This window comes from Marmota marmota, unplaced genomic scaffold, assembly GCF_001458135.2.
Source record: "Marmota marmota marmota unplaced genomic scaffold, marMar, whole genome shotgun sequence".
NCBI classification, from domain to species: Eukaryota; Metazoa; Chordata; class Mammalia; order Rodentia; family Sciuridae; genus Marmota; species Marmota marmota.
Genome location: NW_025999905.1, coordinates 5219891 through 5243508, shown reverse-complemented (window position 1 = coordinate 5243508; position 23618 = coordinate 5219891). Strand labels below are relative to the sequence as shown.

The 23618-nt window shown below is 38.6% G+C and overlaps 1 protein-coding gene across 2 annotated transcripts in view; it reads right to left on the bottom strand.

The window, feature by feature from the left end:
• Positions 1 to 23618, bottom strand: part of Ifrd1 (interferon related developmental regulator 1) — a 49067-nt gene that overhangs the window by 12968 nt on the left and 12481 nt on the right. Inside the window, exons 1-5 of one of the 2 annotated variants that reach the window (XM_015498108.2) lie at positions 8200 to 8524; positions 4459 to 4563; positions 4227 to 4311; positions 3434 to 3558; positions 1653 to 1810 (exon numbers count right to left, since the gene is read on the bottom strand). In XM_015498108.2, coding sequence (XP_015353594.1) covers positions 1653 to 1810; positions 3434 to 3558; positions 4227 to 4311; positions 4459 to 4563; positions 8200 to 8275 — 549 coding nt within the window. In that variant the 5' untranslated portion in view covers positions 8276 to 8524. Of the gene's footprint in view, positions 1 to 1652; positions 1811 to 3433; positions 3559 to 4226; positions 4312 to 4458; positions 4564 to 8199; positions 8525 to 23618 lie in introns of those variants that run through there. The other variant, XM_048799625.1, reaches the window with a different exon arrangement.

The following is a 23618-nucleotide window of genomic DNA, read 5'->3' as shown; positions in this document are numbered from 1 at the left end:
ATGCGATACTGAGAATCAAACCCAGTGCCTCACACATGCTAAGCAAGCACTCTACCACTGAGCCACAACCCCAGGCCCTAATTTCTAAATCCACTCTAGCCTCACAGTCTATGATTTAACTTATGCGAGTGAAGCATTTGAAGGGGTAAACTAACTATTCCTATTGTTTCCTTACTGCATGCAGTATAGGTGTGCTGGGAGCCATTAGCCAAGTAGGTATGACAATTTCCTTGCCAGTGTACCCCATGTTGCAGTGACATTGAATGTAGGTGACCTTGCTCAAGGACCAAGGCGGATTAGGGCGTTCCCGGTTTAGGTTCCAGGTTTAAGGTTTAAGATTATTCCTGCTGGGAATAGGGCGTATCCTGCTGCCTGAGTTCCCCTTGAGTTCTCACAGGATTTAGACAGTATATTTTGGAGATAGAAGCCCAGTGGAGGTGGATTTGGGCAGAGAACGTGGATTTCCCCAGAACGTTGTTTGTATACGGCTGGTGTGAGTTCGGGAATAAAGAGTTGCTGTTTGAATCTACAAGCTGTGTGGTGGCTCGTGATTTTGTGCCCAGCCAGACTGCGGCATAGGTGTCTAGCAGATCATTTCAACCTTTAACTTTAACTTAAAGACGGAGCTGAAACTTGGACATTTGCAATCAACAAGCCCACTCTATTAAGGACCTTTTGTATTAAGACTGTTACTGGTTTTTTACATTTTTAAAACCACCTAGATTCATTGTTTTTTTTTTGGTAGTTGTAAATGGACAGATGCCATTTATTTATTTATTTTTTTTTATGTAGTGCTAAGGCTCGAACCCAGTGCCTCATACTTGCCAAGCAAGTGCTCTGTCTCTGAGCACTTCATTGGTTTTTATAAAGACTCCACTATGAAAACTTGTAGAACAAACCTACTTCCAAGAAATAAGCACTCAGGAGTAGAAATCTCATAAAACTTAAATAATTTCCAAATTATTAAAAAGTATCAAACAATTAAGCTGGGTGTGGTGGCACATGTCTATAATTCCAGCGGCTCAGGAGGCTGAGATAGGAGGATCACAAGTTCAAAGCTAACCTCAGCAAAAGTAAGGCACACTAAGCAACTCAATGAGACCCTGTCTCCAAATTAAAAAAATACAAAAATTGGGCTGGAGATGTGACTCAGTGGTCTAGTGCCCCTGAGTTCAATCCCCGGTTCCACCCTCCCCAAGAAAGTATCCAAACAATTAGAAAATCAAAGCAGATAAATATTTCACAGGCCAGAGATTGCTATGCCTACCCATATTCATCTTTATCAAAAGAACTTACTTAGGACATAGGAATCAGAAAGAAAAAAAATAACATTATTAGTAATAAAAAATAACTACCCAATTAAAGAGTCCAGATCATTTCTTTAAGTGCCAATCAAAATTATTCTATAATAACCCTAAATAACTCAATACAATATTTATCTGTATTATGATCTTCAATTTCAAAGATGTAGGAATTTGTTTTATATCGAATGCTCTTCAAAGTGTCAGAAAATTAAAGAAAACAACCATCATACCGAGTTTGTGTTCACTAAAATGGACAAATGAGAATAAAACATTAACAAAAATCTACTGTTTATGTCTGGGCATCAAACCTAGATAGATCTGTAAACTTATTAAAAATCTTATACTTACAGCTTGCCTAGCCTGGATACTAGCTGTCCCGTCACAAATTATTTTCTTTAGGACTGGTCCAAGAGTTTTTAAAATCTCTTCACTTTCAATTCCAGGGCCTAACTGAATACAAAGAACAGAAGCAAGCGCTGCAGCTGCCCGCTGCTCGTCGCTCTTCCCTACAAAAGAAGCCAAAATACAACCATAACTAATTATTTTCAACAGACTAACTTATTAAGATAGTAATTCCCAAATTTTTTCAAATACAAAATGGCATCTACCATTTATGAAACCCTTCCTATACTTCAGGCTTTGACATAAGGCATAAACTCAGTGAGGCCACAGTGGTGAATCTTAAGAAACAGACCTCACTCAAATCCTAGACCAGCCAGTAACTATTCAAATGATCTTTACTTAGTTATAGATGATTTTCCTCATCTGTAAAATGAAGATAAGTAACGCCGTTAAGGGAGTACTACATTGGTTCAACAAAATAACATGTTTCATGTCAATTTCTGCCTTCTAACTCCATAAGATATTCATAATGAACCTTGTTCAAGCAACCCTTGAATTAATCTCCTAAGCATTTCATATATACAGCCCAAGAGGTAATCCTTCAGGATTTCCCGTCAAAATTTTTTTTGAATGAATAAGGGATTAAAAATAGAAACCACATTCATATATAAACGATTTTTTTTTTTGAGAATCATATGCACAAAAAGGTGTAAGGCAATAGAAATCTATTAAAAATCTATATGTGCAGGCCTCAATGGAATTTTTAAACTCACCTAGTCCAACTACCATTACGAGACAGTTTTAATGCAAAGTATATTTTTAAAAGTCACTATGTACACTGGATGCTGTGGCACATATGTTCAGTTCAATCCTTAGGGCCATACATGCAAAGAAAAAGCTACTGTGTTATCTCAAATACAGTTGGCTCTGCTATCAGCTATACCACTGAAAATTTATGGGCTTAAGAGCTGTCTGGCTTTCCCAATGCCTTTCCTTATTCTGTATAATGAGAGGGTGAAATCAATCAAGGGTTTCATTCATGACAAAGCTTCCATCCTGAAGCAAAATGAGAAAAATAAGAACATAAAGTTCATTCACTTTAAAGAAATATGTGCTTTCTACATTTTTGGTGCTATAAGTATTTTGTTAAAAAATAATGATAGAAGGTAATTATCTTCATAATGTGCTTGGCAAGATATGTGAATTGGCAGATAGTTTTGTGGTTTCTAAAACTGAAAAGTCTGGTAATAATAAGCTGACTCTTTAAGGTCTCTCTTTATCCTTACAAGCTCTATCATTGAAACAATATAAATTCCAGAATTCTAGAACTACGAAGTTCTAGAAGGCAAACATTCCAAGGGATATCTTAAAAAGTGATATCTTCTACAAGTACAATGGATATTCTAAGTAAGTGCAAGGGAAAATGAGCTAGATGACATAATATTTGTGCAAATTAGAAAATGAAGTAGGAGGTCTTTTGAAATAATACTTCATCTTTACATCTGATGCACACTTTCAAGACTTCTATATCTAACCAGAGAATAGCAATCACCTCTTAGGATAGAACCAAAGATGACAATCCAACCCAATCCTTCCATGTTTGTTACATAAATAAAAACAAAAGTTTCTAACAAATCTCATTCTCAGTTATAACAAGCATGCAATATTCCCTGACTATCATGAAGACTAAACTAGAATTGTTAATGTCATTAACAAATGTTATTGCAAAGAAGACAGCAAATTCATCATTAATTCTGCGCCACTTACTCAAAAATAAGGGTGATTACCTTTTTTTAGACAGCGTTCAATGCTATCAGTTAAAGTCATTCTTCTTTCCAGAATAAATTCATAAAACATTTTTGAAGCCAGTACATTTTTAATACCTTCAAGAGCTGCCTGCCTTGTCTTCAAACTATTTAAAACAAGAAAGATCTAGTTGAGAATGTTGCCACTAGACAATGTTTAAATCTAAATTATCTTCAAGTCCTAAACATTTTTCAGTAATTTTCATTTATAACTTACCTTAATACATAAAAGATTTTTTAAGCTGCTTATATCAGAACATCTTTCTGTTTTTTAGTTTGATAGGCAGAACTCTGAGTGAATAATATTTCACAGTCTCAATGTATGATTTCTCCAGTATTATAGTAAGTTTACATTTTTAACACTACAATGTTTGCATCATTTGGGCTTTACAATTCCATCCCTTAGTAAGTTCTACAACTACTATAAAGAAAACAACACAGCTTTGATATTTTTCATGTCCATACCAAAATCAGTGGACAGACAGCTTAAAGCAAAGTTTAATTATCATCTCTAATTGAAGATTAACTTTAATTCAATAAATCTATTTCCACTGTAACAAAATACAGTTACATATATGCTAGAATAATGATCAATTCAAATTGATCTAAATCCTAGTGTCAAGGTACTACCCACATTAATAGGCTAAAGGAACAAAAAACATTAATTCCTCCAAAGTAAACAAAAAAGCATCAGAAAAGCTGTATCACAGAACTGCCCAAATTATAAGGTGCTAATCAGAATCACCCAGAATGGAGAGTTTTTAGTATTTCCTACCTCTTATCCAGGGTCAGGTCAATTAATCCCTTTAACTTATACTCTAAGTCTTCCTGAGTTCCTTCCTCATCAAGGACTTCTGGCCCTAAGGAATAATTATAAACCATCAATGTAATTTTAAGAAAGGAAAAAGCAGATAGCGGAACAAGTATAATATACTTTAGCTAGAAGAATTCCTTCACCTAAAACAACTTTTTATCTCAAATTGGAAGATTATATTTAAAATTCATACCATCTTCAGCAAAACTGGAAGGATCACTGTAACCACTGCAATGGCTCATTGTTTCAATTGATGCATCCTCATCACTAAAAGGTTGAACATTTCGATGCTGACCACCTATTAGATAAAAGAAAAAAAATGATTTTGTTGCTATATATGCAAACATTTAGGCTACATTTTATGTTAAATTAGAGGTAAGGTAAGGTAGTTTTAAAGATAATTTGAATTAAAAGGAGGGAAAGAAAAGGCTTCAAATAGAAACTTTACTATTTCATATGTCATAAAAGCCTGTTAAATTAAGGATCCAATATACTCTAAGTTTAAAAATATCCATGCTATTAATAAAAAAAAAAAAAACCTTTTTAAAAACTAGAATATTTCTTTCAATATCATCAACTTATGGAACAAATTCATGATAACTTAGGAATTTCATATTAATAAAAAAAGTAGCTACTGGCCAAATTATATTATTATATTGTGTGCACATATGAATAAGTAATAACAAATTCCATCGTTATATGTAACAATGCACCATTAAAAATATTTGATGGAATAAAGGTTACTCAGTTATAAATTATACTGAACACTGACTGAGCTAGAATGAGTTACAAATTCTACCCCAAGAGTGCCTTCAAATCACCTGATTTACCTAAGCCCTATTTCTCTTAGTTGGGAAATCAAAGACTATACCAAATATCACAAAGACCCTACATTCATAAAGTTCATATTATTTACTACCTTATTTTTTAAATCCTGTAAGGTAACTGAGTTATTTTTCTTTTAAATAGGGTATATCATTATTTCTTTTAAATCAAAACAGAGAACTTAGCAGATTTTTAAATTAACATAGCAAGTAGCCTTCCAATTTTCTTGCTTATTGCATAAAGAATAATGAAACCAAGATCCTAAAATTTCACAATCACCGTGCTTAAAATAGAAGTAAACAAAGATCTATGATGCTGTACTCTATTTCTGGATCCATCTTCATTGTCTTCATGACTAGAAATCATGGCAACAGTTGAGTGTCATCTGATTAATTTTACAACTCACAAGTCAATTTACAATTTTAATTTTTCATATTCAGCCATTTTTAAGAATAGTTCAATAACTTCTCTTGACTATAGTCAGTTTCCATTTCCCTTTTTTCCCCAAAAGTCAAGGGAAAGAGGGATTAGAAGAAAACAAAAAAGAAAAAAAAAAAAAGGGGAAAAACCCTGCATATTGCCTGATATCTGGGTCAAACTTTGTGAGTTTGACAAACTCACCTATTAATGAGGTGGCACTTTAGATACATAAAGTCCTTATTTCCACAGGATTTATTATGATTTTTTTTCCTTTCTGAAAATTGCTCCCTTCAGAGCTTGTCCAGTATGCACAAGGCCCTGGGTTCAATATCTAGTACCACAACAAAATGCTCTCTTTAAATCACCACAAGTTGGGCCTGGGATGTGGCTCAGCGGTAGAACCCTAGCCTAGCACGTGAGGGGCCCTGGGTTCAATCCTCAGCACCACATAAAAATAAATGAATGGAATGAAGGTATTGTGTCTAACTACAACTAAGAAAAATTATATATATATATACATATATTTTTTTTTTAATTTTTATTTTATTTTTTTAATCACCATAAGTGGGCATACTTGTATTAGATTTTCTTAGCTTTCTGGAAATTTCCAGTCTCAATGGAAAGTCCATTAAAGTGATAAAGAGAAGTTGGTCATCTATTTGGCTATATAGTGGAGACCTCATTTAAATCTCATTCCTCTACATATTATTTTAAAAATTAGTAAGTTAAGTGGTTTTCAAGTTTGTGAAATTTCCACCTCTTCTACTCAACTATTACTTGCTTATTATTTATCAAATAAGCAAAACATTCCATGAGATCAAGTTAAAAAAGCCAATCTCATACCCACCCCTCCCCCAGTCCTACTCACAAGAGGAAACCAGAGTTAATAAGTTCTAATGTAAACATCCAAAAAACTTGGGAAGCATGTAATTTTATAGACTATTCAAAGAATTACTTTCTATTTGCCAGTATGTGCTAAAAATTAAGAGTTTTAAATGTTTGTATTGTATATACTAAAATATAGTGTTTAAATGAACCTTTTCTGCTAAAAAGGCGGGCTGTGATAAGGCTGACAGGTCACAAGTCATCCTTGAGGCAAAATATTAAAGACAATTCCCCTACAGCCATCAGACGCCTCTACAGTTAAGTACTGAACAAGGAAGGAAACAGGTATGCCAGGAAGCTTCAAAAGGAAATGTTTGTGATTCATAAAGACCACTATTACTAATTTCCAAACAACTTCAGTTTGCTTGCTGCTTTTCTCATTACTTCCATTTCATCAACACACACAAAAAATAAAATCATGGTCTTCTAGGCAGAATTGAAATGTGTATTTCAAATAAGGAACACTGAAACAGAGGATAAGAGGTCTCCTCAGCTGGCCCAAAGCAATGAAATGTCGCAAACTATATATTCTGCAGCTTGGTAAAGAATAAATTTCACCAAAATGGAGAGTTTTCAATCAGGATAGCAACATAAAGAAGGATTGCATTTGTAATCATCCATTTCCAATGTCAATTATTAAGTGTATAATACGTGATCATAGGTGTTCAGGCTGCCATTCAGTTTCCAATAATCTGTAACAAGATAACTGGTATATTTACTATTTAATCAAAGGCATATCATTCTGAGGATCAGAAAGAGTGGCAACTGTGTCAACAAATACCCAAAGGCTAATATTAGCTGGATGATCTCCGAGGATATCCCAATATTCAACTCCATAATTTCAACAATTACTAAATGAGATGACTGTGTTCAGTTTTAGAATACTTTAATTGAGATTAGTGTGGTGTCTTGTAGGACTGACTTTCTGGTTGGAATTTTTTCTTAACTGTATTATAAGTAAATACAGTTAACACCTACCCATTAGGAAAAGCTTCTACTTTGCAGTAAGGGCCCCAAAACCCTAAACTTTTCCCCAACTGAAAACTGAGTTCCTTGCCACCTGATTCACTGCAGAGAACCCACAGAATGCAGCACTAAAGGTGAACGCGGTTTCTGCCTGGGGGAATAGGAGGTCGTCTCGACTAGCCGCAGTGGGGCAGGGGCGCGTGGCTTCTGCAGGTGCCAGTACTGAGCAAGGTCCCAGCCAAAGGTGGGGCGGTGGCCGCATCCTCCGACGTCTCCGCCCCGCCAGGTGAAACAAGCAGGATGCGCTGGAAGGCAGCAGAATGGAAGCCACTCGCGCGCCTCTGCGTCATCGCCTCTGCCTCATCCCGGCCGCATAGCGTAAGGTCCAAGCCGCGTGACGCAAGAGAGGGTCCAAACCCGCCAGACGTTTGGCACTCCATGTTAAGCTGGGATTCACAAGCGGCCGGTGACAGCACGGGAGCAACTCCACCTCTACCCTGCTCTTGGTCAGCTAGGGCTAACTAGCAGTAGTCTCTGGGGGCAGCTCCTTTCCCACCCAACTCCAGAGCACCTTCATCCCGACACACACTCAAGCCCAAGGGCCCTTTCCTCCCTGCCCTAGCGGCCGGTGCCCGAAGTGTGATTCGCACGCCGGAACCAAATCGCGCGAGGCACGGCGCCCAGGGCACGCTGGGAACTGTAGTTTGCCAGCCACACCACGCGCCTGGGAGACGCAAACGTCCGAAGGCAAGACGGAACTACAACTCCCACTCGCCCCAGGCTGGGAGCCTCGCCAACCCGGCCGGCACCAGGACGCCGTGGCGGGGATACCCCTTACCTGCCGTTGCTGCAGCTGCCCCTGAGCCGCCGCCACCACCGCGGTGGGGAGTGTTCCGCTTCTTATTCTTCGGCATCGTGGGACGCCCGGTGCCGTCTAAACTCGGAGTTTAGCGAGGATCAGCCGATGGAGCTGCACTTTCTACTCGTACGTCTGTGAGGCGGGCGGCTGAGAGGCGAATCTTCGGCTAACAACAGAGGCGAGAAGCGGCGGGGGTAAAAATGGGCGGTGGCGGCAGCAGAAATCCCCGTGAAGAGCTGTGATCGGAAACGATACATGTTTCTCTCTAGCGCGGGAGCTAAGGCGGGGCGGGCGAGACCACGACGCCTTAAGTAGCCAGACGACCGCCTGTCGTCACCATATGTGGGCGGGACTCGAACTCTCACTAGCCAATCCCTTCAGATCTCCCCACTAGCGTCCACTTGGGCGGCGCATGTAACCTGACTCCCAATCCCATGCGGCAAGTCTTAGCTCCGGGCCCGGGGAGTGAGTCTTCGCGGCCGCGCGGAATTTAGGGAAATGTAGTAGGCCCGGAGGTGGGGCCTCCGGCTCCGCCCAGCTCCCCCCAAAGGGGCTTTCTTGCATCGCTGGGTGTGACCCCGCCCCTGCTTGGCGCACGCCTGCGTTGGTATTAACTGATGTGGTCGTGCTGGTGATCCATCCCGCAAGTATGCTTGGTAATGAGAGCCGCCTTCCGACTGGGAGCTACGCAATCACTTGTGCTACTCTTTCTTGGCCACTCTTTTCTTTTCTTTAACCTTTCTTTTCTTTAACCTTTCTTTTCTTTAACCTTGCCCCTGCTTCGCAGGGATCTCTGCCCAAGCACAACCATATGTCTCTTTGAGAACTTTTCTGTGATAGTGTTTGAATTAGTTTTAACAATCATCAATACATACATTTGAACTGTGGTTCAGGAATACGTCTCCTCCCACACATACGCCCCCCCCCCCCCAGTATGCTTTTGTCCACTTTAGTTGTGTCATTTCGGGTATATGTCATATTCTAGACTTAAAATACCTGGCAATTCGGTGTCAAATCTCCATATAAGAATTTGCCCTTGACAGTTCTTCCTGCCAGTTACAAGGTCAGTTTGGGATAAGAGCTTCTGAGAATTTAACAGCTGGTAAAACAAACATGAGCTATAAATATCAATAATCGTGGTGGGGTTTGTTTTGTTTGCTTCTAAGATCTCTGTCTTCCTTGTTAAACATTTGCCCTGTATTTAGGGCCTGTTATTAGGTTCCTATACTATGTTTATGACAGACCAAACTTTGAATCACTTCAGTGTAGGTGACTCATTCTCTACTCCACCTCTCACCTGCGCTCCATTCTCTTATTTTTTAACCACCTGTAGGACATTTTCACCTGGCTGTCCAATACTGTGTTTCCCTCTTCCTGCCTTCACTGTATTATTATCCTCCCATATGCTCAAATTCCGAAAAATTCATACATGGTTCCTCTCTCTTTAGTGTTCCTGCAAAACAATTGGTTTTAAAATAAAGCATTCAAATTCCTATCTTATTCTCTAATCACATGTGGCCTCAGTTCATGTCTGGGCTCCCAGACTTCATGTGCGTGTTTCATACCCAATGATTCTGTAAAAGTTACTCACATATCCCCTATTTTATTTATCCTCCCACTTTAATAGTTGTTACAATATTTCATGGTTCCCATTACTGACATATTAAATGCCAATCCTCTTAGCCTGACCCTTATTCCCTTTCCAGTTTCCCCATACACATCTTATTCTTCAGCTAAAATGGACTGCTCTTCCTTTCCAATACACAGCTCTGCTCTCTCACTTCGATTTTGTCATTTATATTGTTTCATGTTCTTGCAGTGCCCTTCCTCTGATTTTCATATTAAGTCTTGTCATCTCTGAAGATCTAGCTCAAATGCTACCACCTTCATGAAGGCTTCACGCAGAATCTGTTCTTCTTCTTCACAGTTCTTTAACTTGCTTTTTAGTGTTCTAATGGCACGAATTACATCCCCACAGGCCACACAGCCTACTCCAAGGTAGTGTTCAAAGGGCATCATTTTAGGGTTGCTTTTACTTTGTTTAATCCTGAAGGAGCTAGTAAACTGCACACAGCATGTAAACCAGACAAGGATGCCAGTTGGTGGCAAAGCTTCCATCAATTCCTTTGTATCTGGTACAAGGAACATCTGAAATCCAGGAGCTTTGGTCCCCATGGATGCTGTGAGATGTCTCTAGGATGAATGATCATAGAACTATAGACTCAATACCTGCTTAACCCCAGGCTCTTCATCTAGAAACAACATACATAAGACAAAAATTTAGCTACTCTGTAAATCCCATCACCCAGGCCTAATAATTGGTCTGGCTTCTAGGCCTTGAAAATTGTGCTTTGCCTGTGTTTGAGGCAACCCCTTTTTTTCTATATTCCTTCATTCCCACTTGGAGACTCTTCTTGGACAGCCTATTCAGAGTACATCATATACATACTTGTTTTACATTTATTTGTGAACACATCTGTCATCTCATGAAATTGTTGGCTTCCTCAAAACAAAAACCTTGTTTACATCATCCCTGCATATTCCCTGTGGCACATAAAGAAGTATTATTCATAATTATAGATAGTATACATTAAATGAATATTTACAGAATTATTTACAAACTGTTTTCTAGGCCTTGAATACAGAAAACAGTCTTCAATACAGAAAACAGTCAAACTGGGTACAAATTGTTTTCTATACCTATTGTTACATACATGTTGTTACATTATTATGTAATTATTATGTAAATATCTAGTTTAGCTCCGGATAAATACAAGTATCAAAAAGATTTAGCATATTCATGTGATAATCGTTTTTTTCAATTCAACATGGCCTATTTTGTATTATGTTTAAAGAAATTAATTACAAGACTCCAAACAGCAGGTCAACAAATAATTACAAATGCCAACAAGAAAGGGGAAGCACAATAGGGAATAGAATAAAGGAGTTTTCTCCTAGTCAGTCTTTGCCTTTTGATTCAGGAAAGAATATTCCCCAAGGATTTCTGCCTACATCTCATCTCATTGGCCAAAGCTGTGTCATATGATGATCCCTAGCTGCAAGGGAAATTAGAAGACAAGTTTTTCATTGTGTTGTTTTATTTGGTACTTAGGATTTTTTAATAGTGTACAGGAGTTCTTTACCACTGAGCTACATTCCCCGGCCCTTTTTATTTTTATTTTTATTTTTTGAAATAGGGTCTTGCTAAATTGCGGAGGCTGGCTTCAAACTTGTGATTCTCTTGATTCAGCCTCCCAAGTGGCAGAAATTACAGACATATGCCACCATACCTGGCAAGATAGTTTTAGTTGATCTCTTTGGTATTCAAATTGGAGGTTCTGCTGATAATAGTGAAGGGGAAATCATGTATTTAAGGCAGACAAATAGTAATGTCTGCCTTGTATATAAGGCAAAGTTCTGCCATGTTCTAACAAATAAATAACATATTTGTTACCAAGTTGACATTATGTGCTCTTACCACTTAATCATAATAAAAAGTATTTTCCTCCTATAAAACATGATTTACTTTAGCATTCCATCTAACAAGTATTACCATTTGTGGTAAGTATACTCAAATATTGCAAAAACAAATGTTCTATTAAACAAAATTTAGGTTGAGAAGAATTACAAACTGTAATGTAGAGGACTTTGATTCAAGAACAAGTAGCATATATATTCAAACCTTTCTGAAAGGTATAACCATGAAAGGTTTTCTTTGAATACTCTAGTTATAGCCTCCTTCTGATTCTTTGCATAGCATTTAGCAAAATTAAATGTGTCCCAGATCTTTCATGTAGTTTGTCAGAATCTGGTTCTTTTCTATATCTCCTGAATCACCTTTCATCACCTGACATATCCCTTCCCTTCTGCCATATGGAACTCCTAGCAGTTCTCCAAGATCACCAGGCTCAAGTTTCCAGGTCTCACAAAGGTTTAACTTGCTAATCTTCTCATTTCACCTCCTGCCCCTCCTCACACCCAGTGAACTTCAGCCACACTGGTCTTCTTTGCCAACTCAAAAACTCAAAGTTCATTCCCTGCTTAAGACTTTTGCAACAGCTCCTCTCTCTGCCTGATATGATCGTTTTGAGCTTTCACGGTTGCCATTCAGATCTCGTCTTGAATGACACCTCCCTAAAGAGGCCTACCCACTCTCCACTCTAAAGTAGCATCTTCATCCCCACCACCACCCTGCCTGTGGTATTCTCCTAAAGTGCCCTAGTACTTTTCTAGTTCAGTAATTAATGTCTTGCTCCACTTTTATAATGTTAGAATTGAGAAAAAAGACCTTGTGTGTTGTATTCTCTACTTTATTTTCAGTACTGGAACAGTACATGGCACTTAGTAGATATTCAGTTCCCTAAAATATCCCTCATCCTTGTGGTCGTGGATCCTGAACTCCCCAATATGTCTGATCTAAATATCTTCTCTAATAAAAGCACTTATTGTTTTTGTAATTCTTTTGTGGAGGTGGGAACTGGGGATTGAACCCAGGGGCACCTTACCACTGAGCTACATCCCCAGTCCTTTTTATCTTGAGATGGGCTCACAAAGTTGCTGAAGCTGACCTGGAACTTGTGATCCTCCTTCTTCGGCTTCCTGAGTTGCTGGGATTACAAGCATACGCCATCACTTCTTGGCGTATTTTAATTCTTGATGATCTGTTTCCCCATAACACACAAAATACATATGGGCAGAGTTTGTTTCTAAAACACACCAGTTCTTGACAGAGGCATGTAGTTGTTAAGAGACACAGTTTAGTTGGAATGACGCCTGGCATTTTGCTAGAGGGAATGGTTGAAAGGTGACCCTGCTCCGGGATTAGGGTGGATCCTGGGGGGGGGGGAAATAGGGCGGCTCTGGGATTAGGGTGGATCCTACTGGGATTTGGGCGGATCCTGCTGCCTCGGGCGCCCACAACTTTGGAGTGTCCAAGACCTTAAAGATGGAAAGATCTACCTTGCTCTTGGATAAGCAGAATTAATATTATCAAAATGACCATACTTCCAAAAGCACTACACAGATTTAATGCAATTCTGATCAAAATTCCAATGACATTCCTCATAGAAATAGAAAAAGCAATCATGAAATTCATCTGGAAAAATAAGAGATCCAGAATAGCTAAAGCAATCCTTAGCAGGAAGAGTGAAACAGGTAGCATCGCTATACGAGACCTTAAACTATACTACAGAGCAATAGTAACAAAAATATCATGGTATTGGCACCAAAACAGACTGGTAGACCAATGGTACAGAATAGAGGACACAGAGTAACCAAAAAAATTACAATTATCTTATATTAGACAAAGGTGCCAAGAATTCATTGGAGAAACGATAGCATCTTCAACAAATGGTGCTGGGAAAACTGGAAATCCATATGCAATAAAATGAAATTAAACCCCTATCTCTTACCATGCACAAAACTCAACTCAACATAGATCAAGGATTTAGGAATACAGCCAGAGACCCTAGGTATTGAAAGGATAAAAGAAACTGAAGTTAAAATGTAAAGGACCAGGTATTGTAAAGTTTCTAAGCTACACTCAAGGCCTGAAATTCCTCTGGCAGTTAAGACAATTCCCGGAACTGCCCATTAGATATGTGTAGAAATCCCCCCCCCACCACCACTTAGTTGCTTAACAACCTGGACCCTGTGCAGCTCAGCACGTAGGCACCTCAGGGCCTAAACCAATCAGTTTGAATGTATACCCCGCCTTAGGACTGACCTATCACCCCGCCAGACCTGTTCCCGCCAATGAATGTACTAATCATGTTTGAGAGCTGTTGTTTGATTTTCCCGCGGTGTATGGTGATTTGTTAAAGGGGACTGTGATGTATGTAAAGTCCCTGCCCTCCCTAAAAAATGTATATAAACCCTGCTCAAGTTGTTCTCGGGGCTCTTGGCCGCGCTCCCTTCTTGAGTGAGCCCAGAGCCCCAGCGCGCTGGATCTTCAATAAACCTCCTTTTGCTGTTGCATGAGTCGGTCTCTTGGTGGTCTCTTCCTCCATCGTTCGCCGGTCCCTTACAGTATAATAGAAGAAAAAGTAGGCCCTAATCTCCATCATATGGGATTAGGCCCCAACTTCCTTAATAAGACTCCTGTGGCACAAGAATTAAAATCAAGAATCAATAAATGGGATAGACTCAAACTAAAAAGTTTCTTCTCAGCAAAAGAAGCAATCTGTGAGGTGAATAGAGAGCCTACATCTAGGGATCAAATCTTTACCCCTCACACATCAGATAGAGCACTAATCACTAGGGTATATAAAGAACTCAAAAAGCTAAACACCAAAAAAAACAAATAACCCAATCAATAAATGGGCCAAGGACCTGAAGAGAGACTTCTCAGAAGATGATGTACAACCAATCAACAAATACACTAGCGATTAGAGAAATGCAAATCAAAACTGCTTATAATATTTAAGGCAGTTTTAATTTTGTCTTCCGCGATTTCTGAGACTTGGGGCTGAAAGTATGCCAGCCAATACTGTTATATCTAACAATTTCTAGAATGACAGTACCATTTGGCCATTTTTAACATTCTTATATGTCTACAGAAATGAGATCAGTAAAAGTAATTACCCAACTATTCCCTTACCACCCTTAAAAGTTCCATATGTTCCAAGAAAGAAAATGTCTTTGAAATCCTCACTTCTGTCATCTGCTGTTTTGTATGTACAATACACCAACATAGGGCCACTACCTACTTTATGCCACCTCCACAAAATTCTGTCCAAGGACACCCTGTTAAAACTATTTGGAGAATTTCCTTCCCTCTACGCCCACTATTATCGTGTATGACTGTTTTGTGGGCTTTTTTCACTCTCTTATTCTTTCTCCATCTTTGGCATTCCTAATTAGAGTTTTCCTATCCCTTAGTGGTCCTTAATAGGTCTATTTGTCATTGTTATTGCTATCAATTGGCAACAGAATTTATTTTTTTAACCAAAACATCTTTCAGTGGGAAGAATCTATTTTTCTGCCAGTGGTATTCCAGGTGGATAATTATCATTTTGCTAAGGTCAATGATTCATGGAATGGTTAGTTTCCTTCTAAACAAGAGCTGTCATGATGGGTCAGCAATGATGCCTTATCTATACTCCAAAGACTGAGAGAATGAAATGTACTTCACCCACATGATAATAGAGTTAATCTGATATACATCACGACTGTTATTTCTTTGAAGGTTGTTTAGTGGCTTGGTTTCCACAGCCTAGTCTTTTATGTGTACATGAAGGAGGTATCTTTTAGTCCCATATTATTTCCATGCATGCATCTATTTACACAAATTTGTCTTTGTCTCCTGTTTCTGTTTCTTACAATGCATTTTAAGAAGCCCTAGACTGATCAGGAAACTGTAAAAAAATAGGAAGTGAACCTATAACTTTAATACTTTTATGCTCCTTTTATATGTTTAAGACAAAATTCAAGGATGTTCTTTCCCTACTTGTTCTCCCTGCTACCTCTTTACTTAATTCATTTTCATCCCACAGTATGTTTCTCCTCAAAGGAATTCATGGTGCTTCAATACTATTTTCACACCATATAAGCTAGGATACCCACCCACATGTTTGGTTTTAAATAAAGAAGTAACTTTGCAAGATTCACTCTTTTCTTTCTTGTGATATTATTCATTTTTATATTTGGTTCTATTTTTTAAGGATAGACTCAATAGTTATCACTTAGAGAGATACAAGCAATTGATTGATGTTTTAGAAACTCTTTAAAGATGATACACAATGCAATCTATAGCTTTGGTATTAATCTTAAACTGCAGAATCATCTGTTCAATCACTTCCCTCACTTACAGTCACACACACTCCCCCAGTTCAATAAATTCTAAATGCATCCACTCTACCCCTACCCTACCCACCTGGTTCTCCTTTGGCATTATGAATTATGGCTAATCACTAGCATTCACCTCACATCAAACCAGAAGCCTAACCTCATCCACATACTGCCATTTCACATCTAAAATCTCTACACTCTCTCCTTTTCTTTCATTCCCATTGATATTATCAAGTAAAACTTAGCTTCAGAGCTTATTTTGCCACCTCTTACCCAGCCTCAGGCTAACTAGAATGATCTTCCTGAAGGCAAATCCCATCACCCTCTCCATACAGATTTCTAACTCCCACCTCTGTCTCTATAGAATGGATTGTTCTCTCTGGTATGGTCCCTAGTACCCTGGAGAAATTTCTGTCATGGGGAAACAGTATACCTTTAGTGGTAAAAAGGTACATTTTCTGGAGTCAGGAATCAGAATTTGACCCCTAATTCCACCATTCACCAGGGCCAAGTTACCAAATCTCCATGCTTCTGTCTGTCCTCCTATAAAGCGGCACTAACCAATAAATAGTACTTCGTATAGTCAGTGGGAGACTTCAGTTAGATAATACACATTCATACTTAGCAAATGCCTAGCAAAAAAACAATCTCAATAAACGTACATGATTACTATTACAGAAAATCTATGACTTACACTAATTTGTTTATGTTTTTATTTACTAGGTTTTATGTTCTTTGCATTTAATCCATCTCTATAACCCATCCCCTAGCAGTGGCCTGGAAAATTAACATGACCTTCAGAGCAGTAAATGTTTTTAAAAATCAAATACTGCTTGGCTTATAACCTTCCATTGGATTTTTGGTACCAGTAGAATAAAATTCTTACTCTTTAGTATGATTTACAAAACCTCTATAATATGGCTTCCTTGCATCTATTCAGCTTCATCTTCTCCTATACTCCAGCTAAGCATGATCACTTACAGTTCCACAAACAGACATTTCCTTCAATCAGGTATGTTTTTCCAGGCCTTTTCTCTAAACCTGTTGAACATCTTTTGATATTTAAAACCCAAATCAAATATGTTTTCCTTTAAAATCCTTTCTGACCATTTTCTTGGTGGCCACCAAGTCTGGAAGTGCAGATAAATACAGGTTTGCCATCCATTTAGTCAGCCATAGTGAATATTCCTAACATACCAGCCTGCCCCCTACCAGCTCTCCTATCTTTATTGCTCTGGATAGAGAAGCAAAATGCTGTGCCTTGGTGAAGACATGTGCCTTGGTGGACACATACGGCAGTTGTTGCATTCAGCTTTCATTCATGATTAAAACATGTCTTCTTTGAACAAATATTGCTATTTTTAAAAGAGAAAAAATTTAAGGAAAATGATCTGCTATAATTAACATTTGATAGCTTCAAGAAGAAAACTATTGACGGAATAAAATGCTTAAAACATTTCAATATTAATGAGAACACTGAAGTATACATGCTCATATTAATAGCCAATTAAAACTTTATAAAAAGCTATTTTTTGGATTGACCAGATAAAATTTATTGCTCTGAAGGTCATGTTAATTTATACTTGCCAGTGGAATTCACATCAGTGGTTGCAGTCAGAGCACGTGCCATTTTCTGTAAATGTGCCTGCACACACACACATCTGCAGCAAATATCCTTTCTGGTTCAGCTTTGGATTATTCAATTCCAACTTAGTCTGCTCTCAGCAAACTGTCCAGTGAGATAATACTCCTTAAAAATGACAATCAGCCAGAAAAATAAATGCTTAAACATGACAGTGTCATGACAGAGCCTGTAAAATTGAAGACAGCCTCTGGCTAGTGATGATAACCACATTGTCAGAACACTGGCTCATTTAATGAGGGAACAGTTTCAAGGCTCTTTCTGCTTTCATAATGACTCGTTGTCCTGGGAAACTTCACTTTCTATGAGAATAAATCCTGTAGTAGCTCTAATTTAATGGTCACTATGACAACTCTGAAACTTTCAGGGACACTCTGTATTCACAGGAGGTTATATGTTGGATATGATTTTGAGGGAGCATTGTGGTGGAGGGGCAATCACTCCTTGAAATCTAAAGTGAAATTATTATCATTCAATTAAGAATGACTACTCACCAATAATCGAACCTATAAAAGGCATCTTGCCATGTGAACCATAATAAATATTTATTTATAGCACAATAGCATCCAAAACTAGGAGTGCTGATATAGTATTTGAAAGATCTCCCCAAAAAGTTGTTAAATGATACGGGATGATTCAAAAAGAATTGAACACTTCCAATATGTGTTATAGGTTGAATATCCTTTGTCTAAAATGCTTGGGACCATAAGTGTTTCATGAAAATATGAAATCTGAAGTGCTCCAAAATCCAAGGATTTGGGATTTTCAGATTAGGGTTACTCAGCCTTTTTTCAGCCAGGTATCATACAACCCTGCAAGAGCCAATCTGCAAATAGCCTTTTCACTGTCTAACCATATGGAAAATGTTAGGTTTTAGCCACATGTTTACATTGTTAAATGTTCAATTATTTTTGAATTGTTCTGTACAGTAGTTTGGGCATGTAATTTGAGTTCTAAAAACCTCCCCAAATGAAATTTACACAGTATGTGAAATCCCTGAAGTTCTATGCAAAACTATTGTTTAGTTGATGTCAGGCACAGTGGCACATGCCTGTAATCCCAGCATTTTGGGAGGCTGAGGCAGGAAGATTGCAAGTTCAAAGCCAGCCTCAGCAACTTAGTGATGTCCTAAGCAACTGAGTGAGACCCTGTCTCAAAAATAAAAATTCAAAAGAGCTGGGATGTGGCTCAGTGGGTAAGCACCCCTGGATTCAATCCATAGTACCAAAACAAAGACGAGAAAATATTCTTTAGCTGAGAGTTGTAGTTAATTATTTTATTCTATATTAAATAACATAACACGGGATCAATAAATTTTTCACCTAAAGAATTTACATTGATGACCTAATTACTTACTATTGAGTTAATCTTAAAGTAATTTAGAATTTAATAAACTCCTACAGTTTCTAAAGGCCTGTAGAAGGCACATAAAAAGCATGTTATCATATAAAGTATACTACAATCCTGGGTATAGCAGCACCATAATCATCTTTCTTGCCCAGGAAGCCAAGGCCACTGCTAATTCATAGAAAGTCTCTTTCTAATTGATAAAAAATTTAAAGAGAATCTTTGATGCCCTTCCTTTTAGTAGGAGTGAGGCAGTCCTGCAATGGGGAGCACTGTTTGGTACAGGGAATGCAGGCTAGATTTCAACTCCTCACCAGCTCAGCTGGGTACCTTTGTACCTTTAGAAGTAACTACAAGTTACTTCCCTAAACCTTAACTCCCAAGTACCATGTACACAAAATATGCAGTGTACACAGCAGCCCCACAGGGACCCCAATGAAAGTGAGACTACACTGTGGCTCTTCAATACTTTCACTAATTTAAATACCATGAACAGAGAGCAAGACATGCTCTTATGTTATAAAAATAGAAATCATGTTTAGCTGATCCTAAGATCTACAACATGTTTGGTCAGGGGATGTAGCTCTGTTGTAGGGGGCTTGCCTAGCACACTCAAGGCCCTGGGTTCAATCCCCAGTGGTGGCAGAGGGTGGAGGGCACGGGGGTGAGAGCCAAAAGATCCACATGATCCACACATTTTAATAATTTATCATCCCAGAAATTGAAGTATCTTATGGTGCTACATCAATTCTGCCATCCAACATATTTTATATAATGAATATAATTGTTGAATATAACCAAAAAAAGATCAAGGAAGTGAAAGAATGCTAACTTCTATTTATTGTCTTTCCACTGAGAATAATATATCATTTTCTACTTCAAAGATGAGATTCTATAGACCTATTAAACAGAGCACTTTCCCTTGTCCTCTGTTTTCAAGGACTCCTTAGACTAAAATAGTCCCTCCTTAATCCCCAAGCAGTTTGTTTATGCTCTCTTTGTGGCCTTGTGATGTTCTGCTTTGTATTATAATTTGCTTTTCTCCCCTGCTACTTTGTAAGCCCCCAAAGTACAGGACCTATGGACCTTTATCCTCTCTGCTACCCCAGGCAGCAGAGCGATCAGCTGGAAGCAGCCTGGGCTCTAGAGCCAAGATGATGAGCATCCAGAACTTGGCCCTGCTGTCTACTAGCTCTGTGGTCTTGGGAAAGTTATCTAACCTCTCTGAGTCCAATTTTCTTATTTATAAAATGGGGATAATAATTGGTATGAAAATTTTTAAATATGCCAAGTTTTAAAGGATTGGCACTGAGTAGATTCCTTATGATATACTGTCACCATTTTTCAGAAGCAGCATGAGTTTTGGAATCGGATGGATTCACATCCTGCCTGGTCACTTAGTATATCCCCTAACTACAAGTTACTTCCCTAAACCTTAACTCCCAAGTACCATGAAGACAGAATTTGGTCTGTCTTGTAAACTGTTGTGTCCTTAGCATCTAACACAGAGCCTGATGCATAGCTGTTGAAGGAACCAATGAATAAATGTAACATGAAGATCATTCCTTATAGCACTGTTGAATTACCAAAAGAAAAAAGAAGAAAAAAACCCTACAAAGTACCACTAGCACACAATAATTGATTTTTGATGGTCAAAAATTGAATGCAAAGAAGTGGAATGCAAAAAGTGTCATGGGCATTCCTGTTGTAATTACAGGAGAGGCCATAAGTGAACATGGCTAAGTGGTTGGCCTGATGACTAATATCTTCTATATGAAATTGTGCTCATACCTCTAACACAATATTACTATGGGCAGCAAGAATCATTTATTCACATAATAAGTATTTATTGAGCACTTAGGATGGATAAACTATTTATGAACAAGTACAACTATGTCAGGGACAGAACTTGGAAACGCTTGCTTTCTAGGAATCGAGGACTCAGATAACTGGAGTTTTCACATATAGGAGATCCCAGAAAGATATAATGAGTAAGCAGGATGTTTGGTAGTCCTTTTCCTTATTTCAAATACTATTTTCATAACTGTGATCTTTCTGTTTCCACTCACCAAGGAAGGAGTAATCCCTATGACTTTTGGTTTTAAATGCAAATGGCATAGAAATAGATTATGTGAGGAGATAAATATGCTTACACCGATTCAAACATTACACAGATTTACGTGTACTGAAATGTTATATGGTACGCCATAAATATGGTACGCCATAAATGTACAACTTTTATGTTTTTGTACATTAATTCACTCTATAAATGAATTAATAAAAAGAAATAGGTTGTGGAGGGCAAGACAGGCATTTCCTACTGCCCTGGATTCTTCCCTCCCATTATTACAACATGATGGAAAGGAGGAGGATAGGAAGGAGGACTTCACAGAGGTGGGGATGGGTGGGTGGTAGGAGGTAAACTGTTTGGGGAGTCTAAAAATAAATGATGGCATCACATTTGTAACCTAGATTCTATATGACCTCACCTAAAACATTCCAAACTGATGTGTGTCCTTCTTGCTCCAACATAGGCAGGGGAATAGTACTGGAGCCACATTTATAAAGGGGGAGGTGTTCAGGGCTGTTTTGCCAAATTCTCAATTTGAATTTTATTGGCATACATTTATATAGTGACATCAATCAATCTTAATTCAAAATATAATATGACATATAGTTATCTGTCTTCATTTAATAATTTCTGGGGCTGGGGCTGTAGTTCATTGGTAGAGCGCCTGCCTCACACGTGTGAGGTACTGGTTTGATCCTCAGCACCACATAAAAATAAATAAAGATATTGTGTCCAACTACAACTAAAACAATATTTTATTTTATTTTTTTAGAGAGAGTGAGAGGAAGGGAGAGAGAGAGAGAGATAATTTTTTTAATATTTATTTTTTAGTTATCGGCAGACACAACATCTTTGTTTGTATGTGGTGCTGAGGATCGAACCCGGGCCGCATGCATGCCAGGCGAGCGTGCTACTGCTTGAGCCACATCCCCAGCCCTAAAACAATACTTTAAAAAATAATAATTTCTAGTCCAAAAGTAGCCTCCTGTCCAGACTTAAGCTTACTCAGCTCCCTTTGCAACCTGTAAGCCATTAATGATGGAAACAGGTTTCTGGCCACAACAGGGAACATAAGACACTGGTTACATCAGCAACACAGCTGGAAAAATAATAAGCAGAAAATACCCTAAGATCAAGGATACAACAAGGGAAGAAAGGTGGGAGGCCAGAGAAGGGGGTGGAGAGAAGAGAGAGGGAGAAAGGAAAGAATTAGCAAATTAACAAGTTCCATCTACCTTAAGGATTAATTATGTTAAACATTGAACCGAAGGGGCTCTGAGGAATGCTCCTTCCTTATTCACTGGCCTTTGGGGAGGTCTGTGTGGATTAGCTGGGGTACATGATGCTGACCTGTATGAAACAGGAGGCTGGGAGAATCCTTTGTTTCAGGCACTGGATAACATGAGTGGTCAGGGTATCTGGGGACCTCTGTTCTACAAACAGGTGAAGTGGATCTTTGACATTCTTCTGGCTCCTTCTATTTAAAATACCTCCTACTCTACCCCCTCCCACATAGCCAACCCCAAGTGGAAGAGAGACAGGGAAAGGATGAAAGGCAGCTAGGAGTGAATGTGTGTATAAAATAAGGAATTAGCCTCCTTACTAGACTCTTAGTGTTTATGGACTCTTTAGTGTTTATTCTGAATAGAACAAATGTTAAACACATCTCTATTCTCTGGTCTTCCAAGGGAAGCAAGGATCAGAGCTCATGCCATAGGTGTCTGAAAGTTTAGTCTTTTACCCAGTTCCTTCCTACCTCCTGATGAAAATCCTCAAGGAATGCATACCTGCTCCACACATCTGCCCTGGCTGCTGCTTGTCCTCTTTGGGTAGCAGCATGGAGCCAGGCTGTGGCTCAGGTCTTCAACAGGCCATCCCTTGCCATCTCATAATCACCTCCCCAGGTTGCTGCCAGGCTCCCCTTTCTACTTTACTCTATCCACCAACTCATACCTATCCCTGATTTCTCCAAAGCACCACAAACATCACAAGGTTGGGGATAACATAAGGGAATTAAGATAGAGAAAACAGTATTTTCTCAAAAAAGAACAGAATTCCAAGCCTCTCCACCTGCCCCAGGCCACACCTGCTCAATGTTTCTTAGGACTACTTTTTTTTTTTGCTTTCCTTGTAGAAATGATTTTTGCTTTTATGTAGAATGATGATAGTAGCCCCAAGTGCTTTATGCAAGAGAAGTCCTTAGAGCTTGGCAGGTGTAGCCAGCCTCACTGCACCTTTGTTTTTTTTTTTTGTTTTTTTTTTAATTTTTTATTGTTGGCTGTTCAATACATTACATAATTCTTGATATATCATATTTCACACTTTGATTCAAGTGGGTTATGAGCTCCCATTTTTACCCCAAATACAGATTGCAGAATCACATCAGTTACACATCCATTGATTTACATATTGCCATACTAGTGTCTGTTGTGTTCTGCTGCCTTTCCTATCCTCTACTATCCCCCCTCCCCTCCCCTCCCCTCGCCTCTTCTCTCTCTGCCCCCTCTACTGACATGCATTTGTCCCCCTTGTATTATTTTTCCCTTTCCC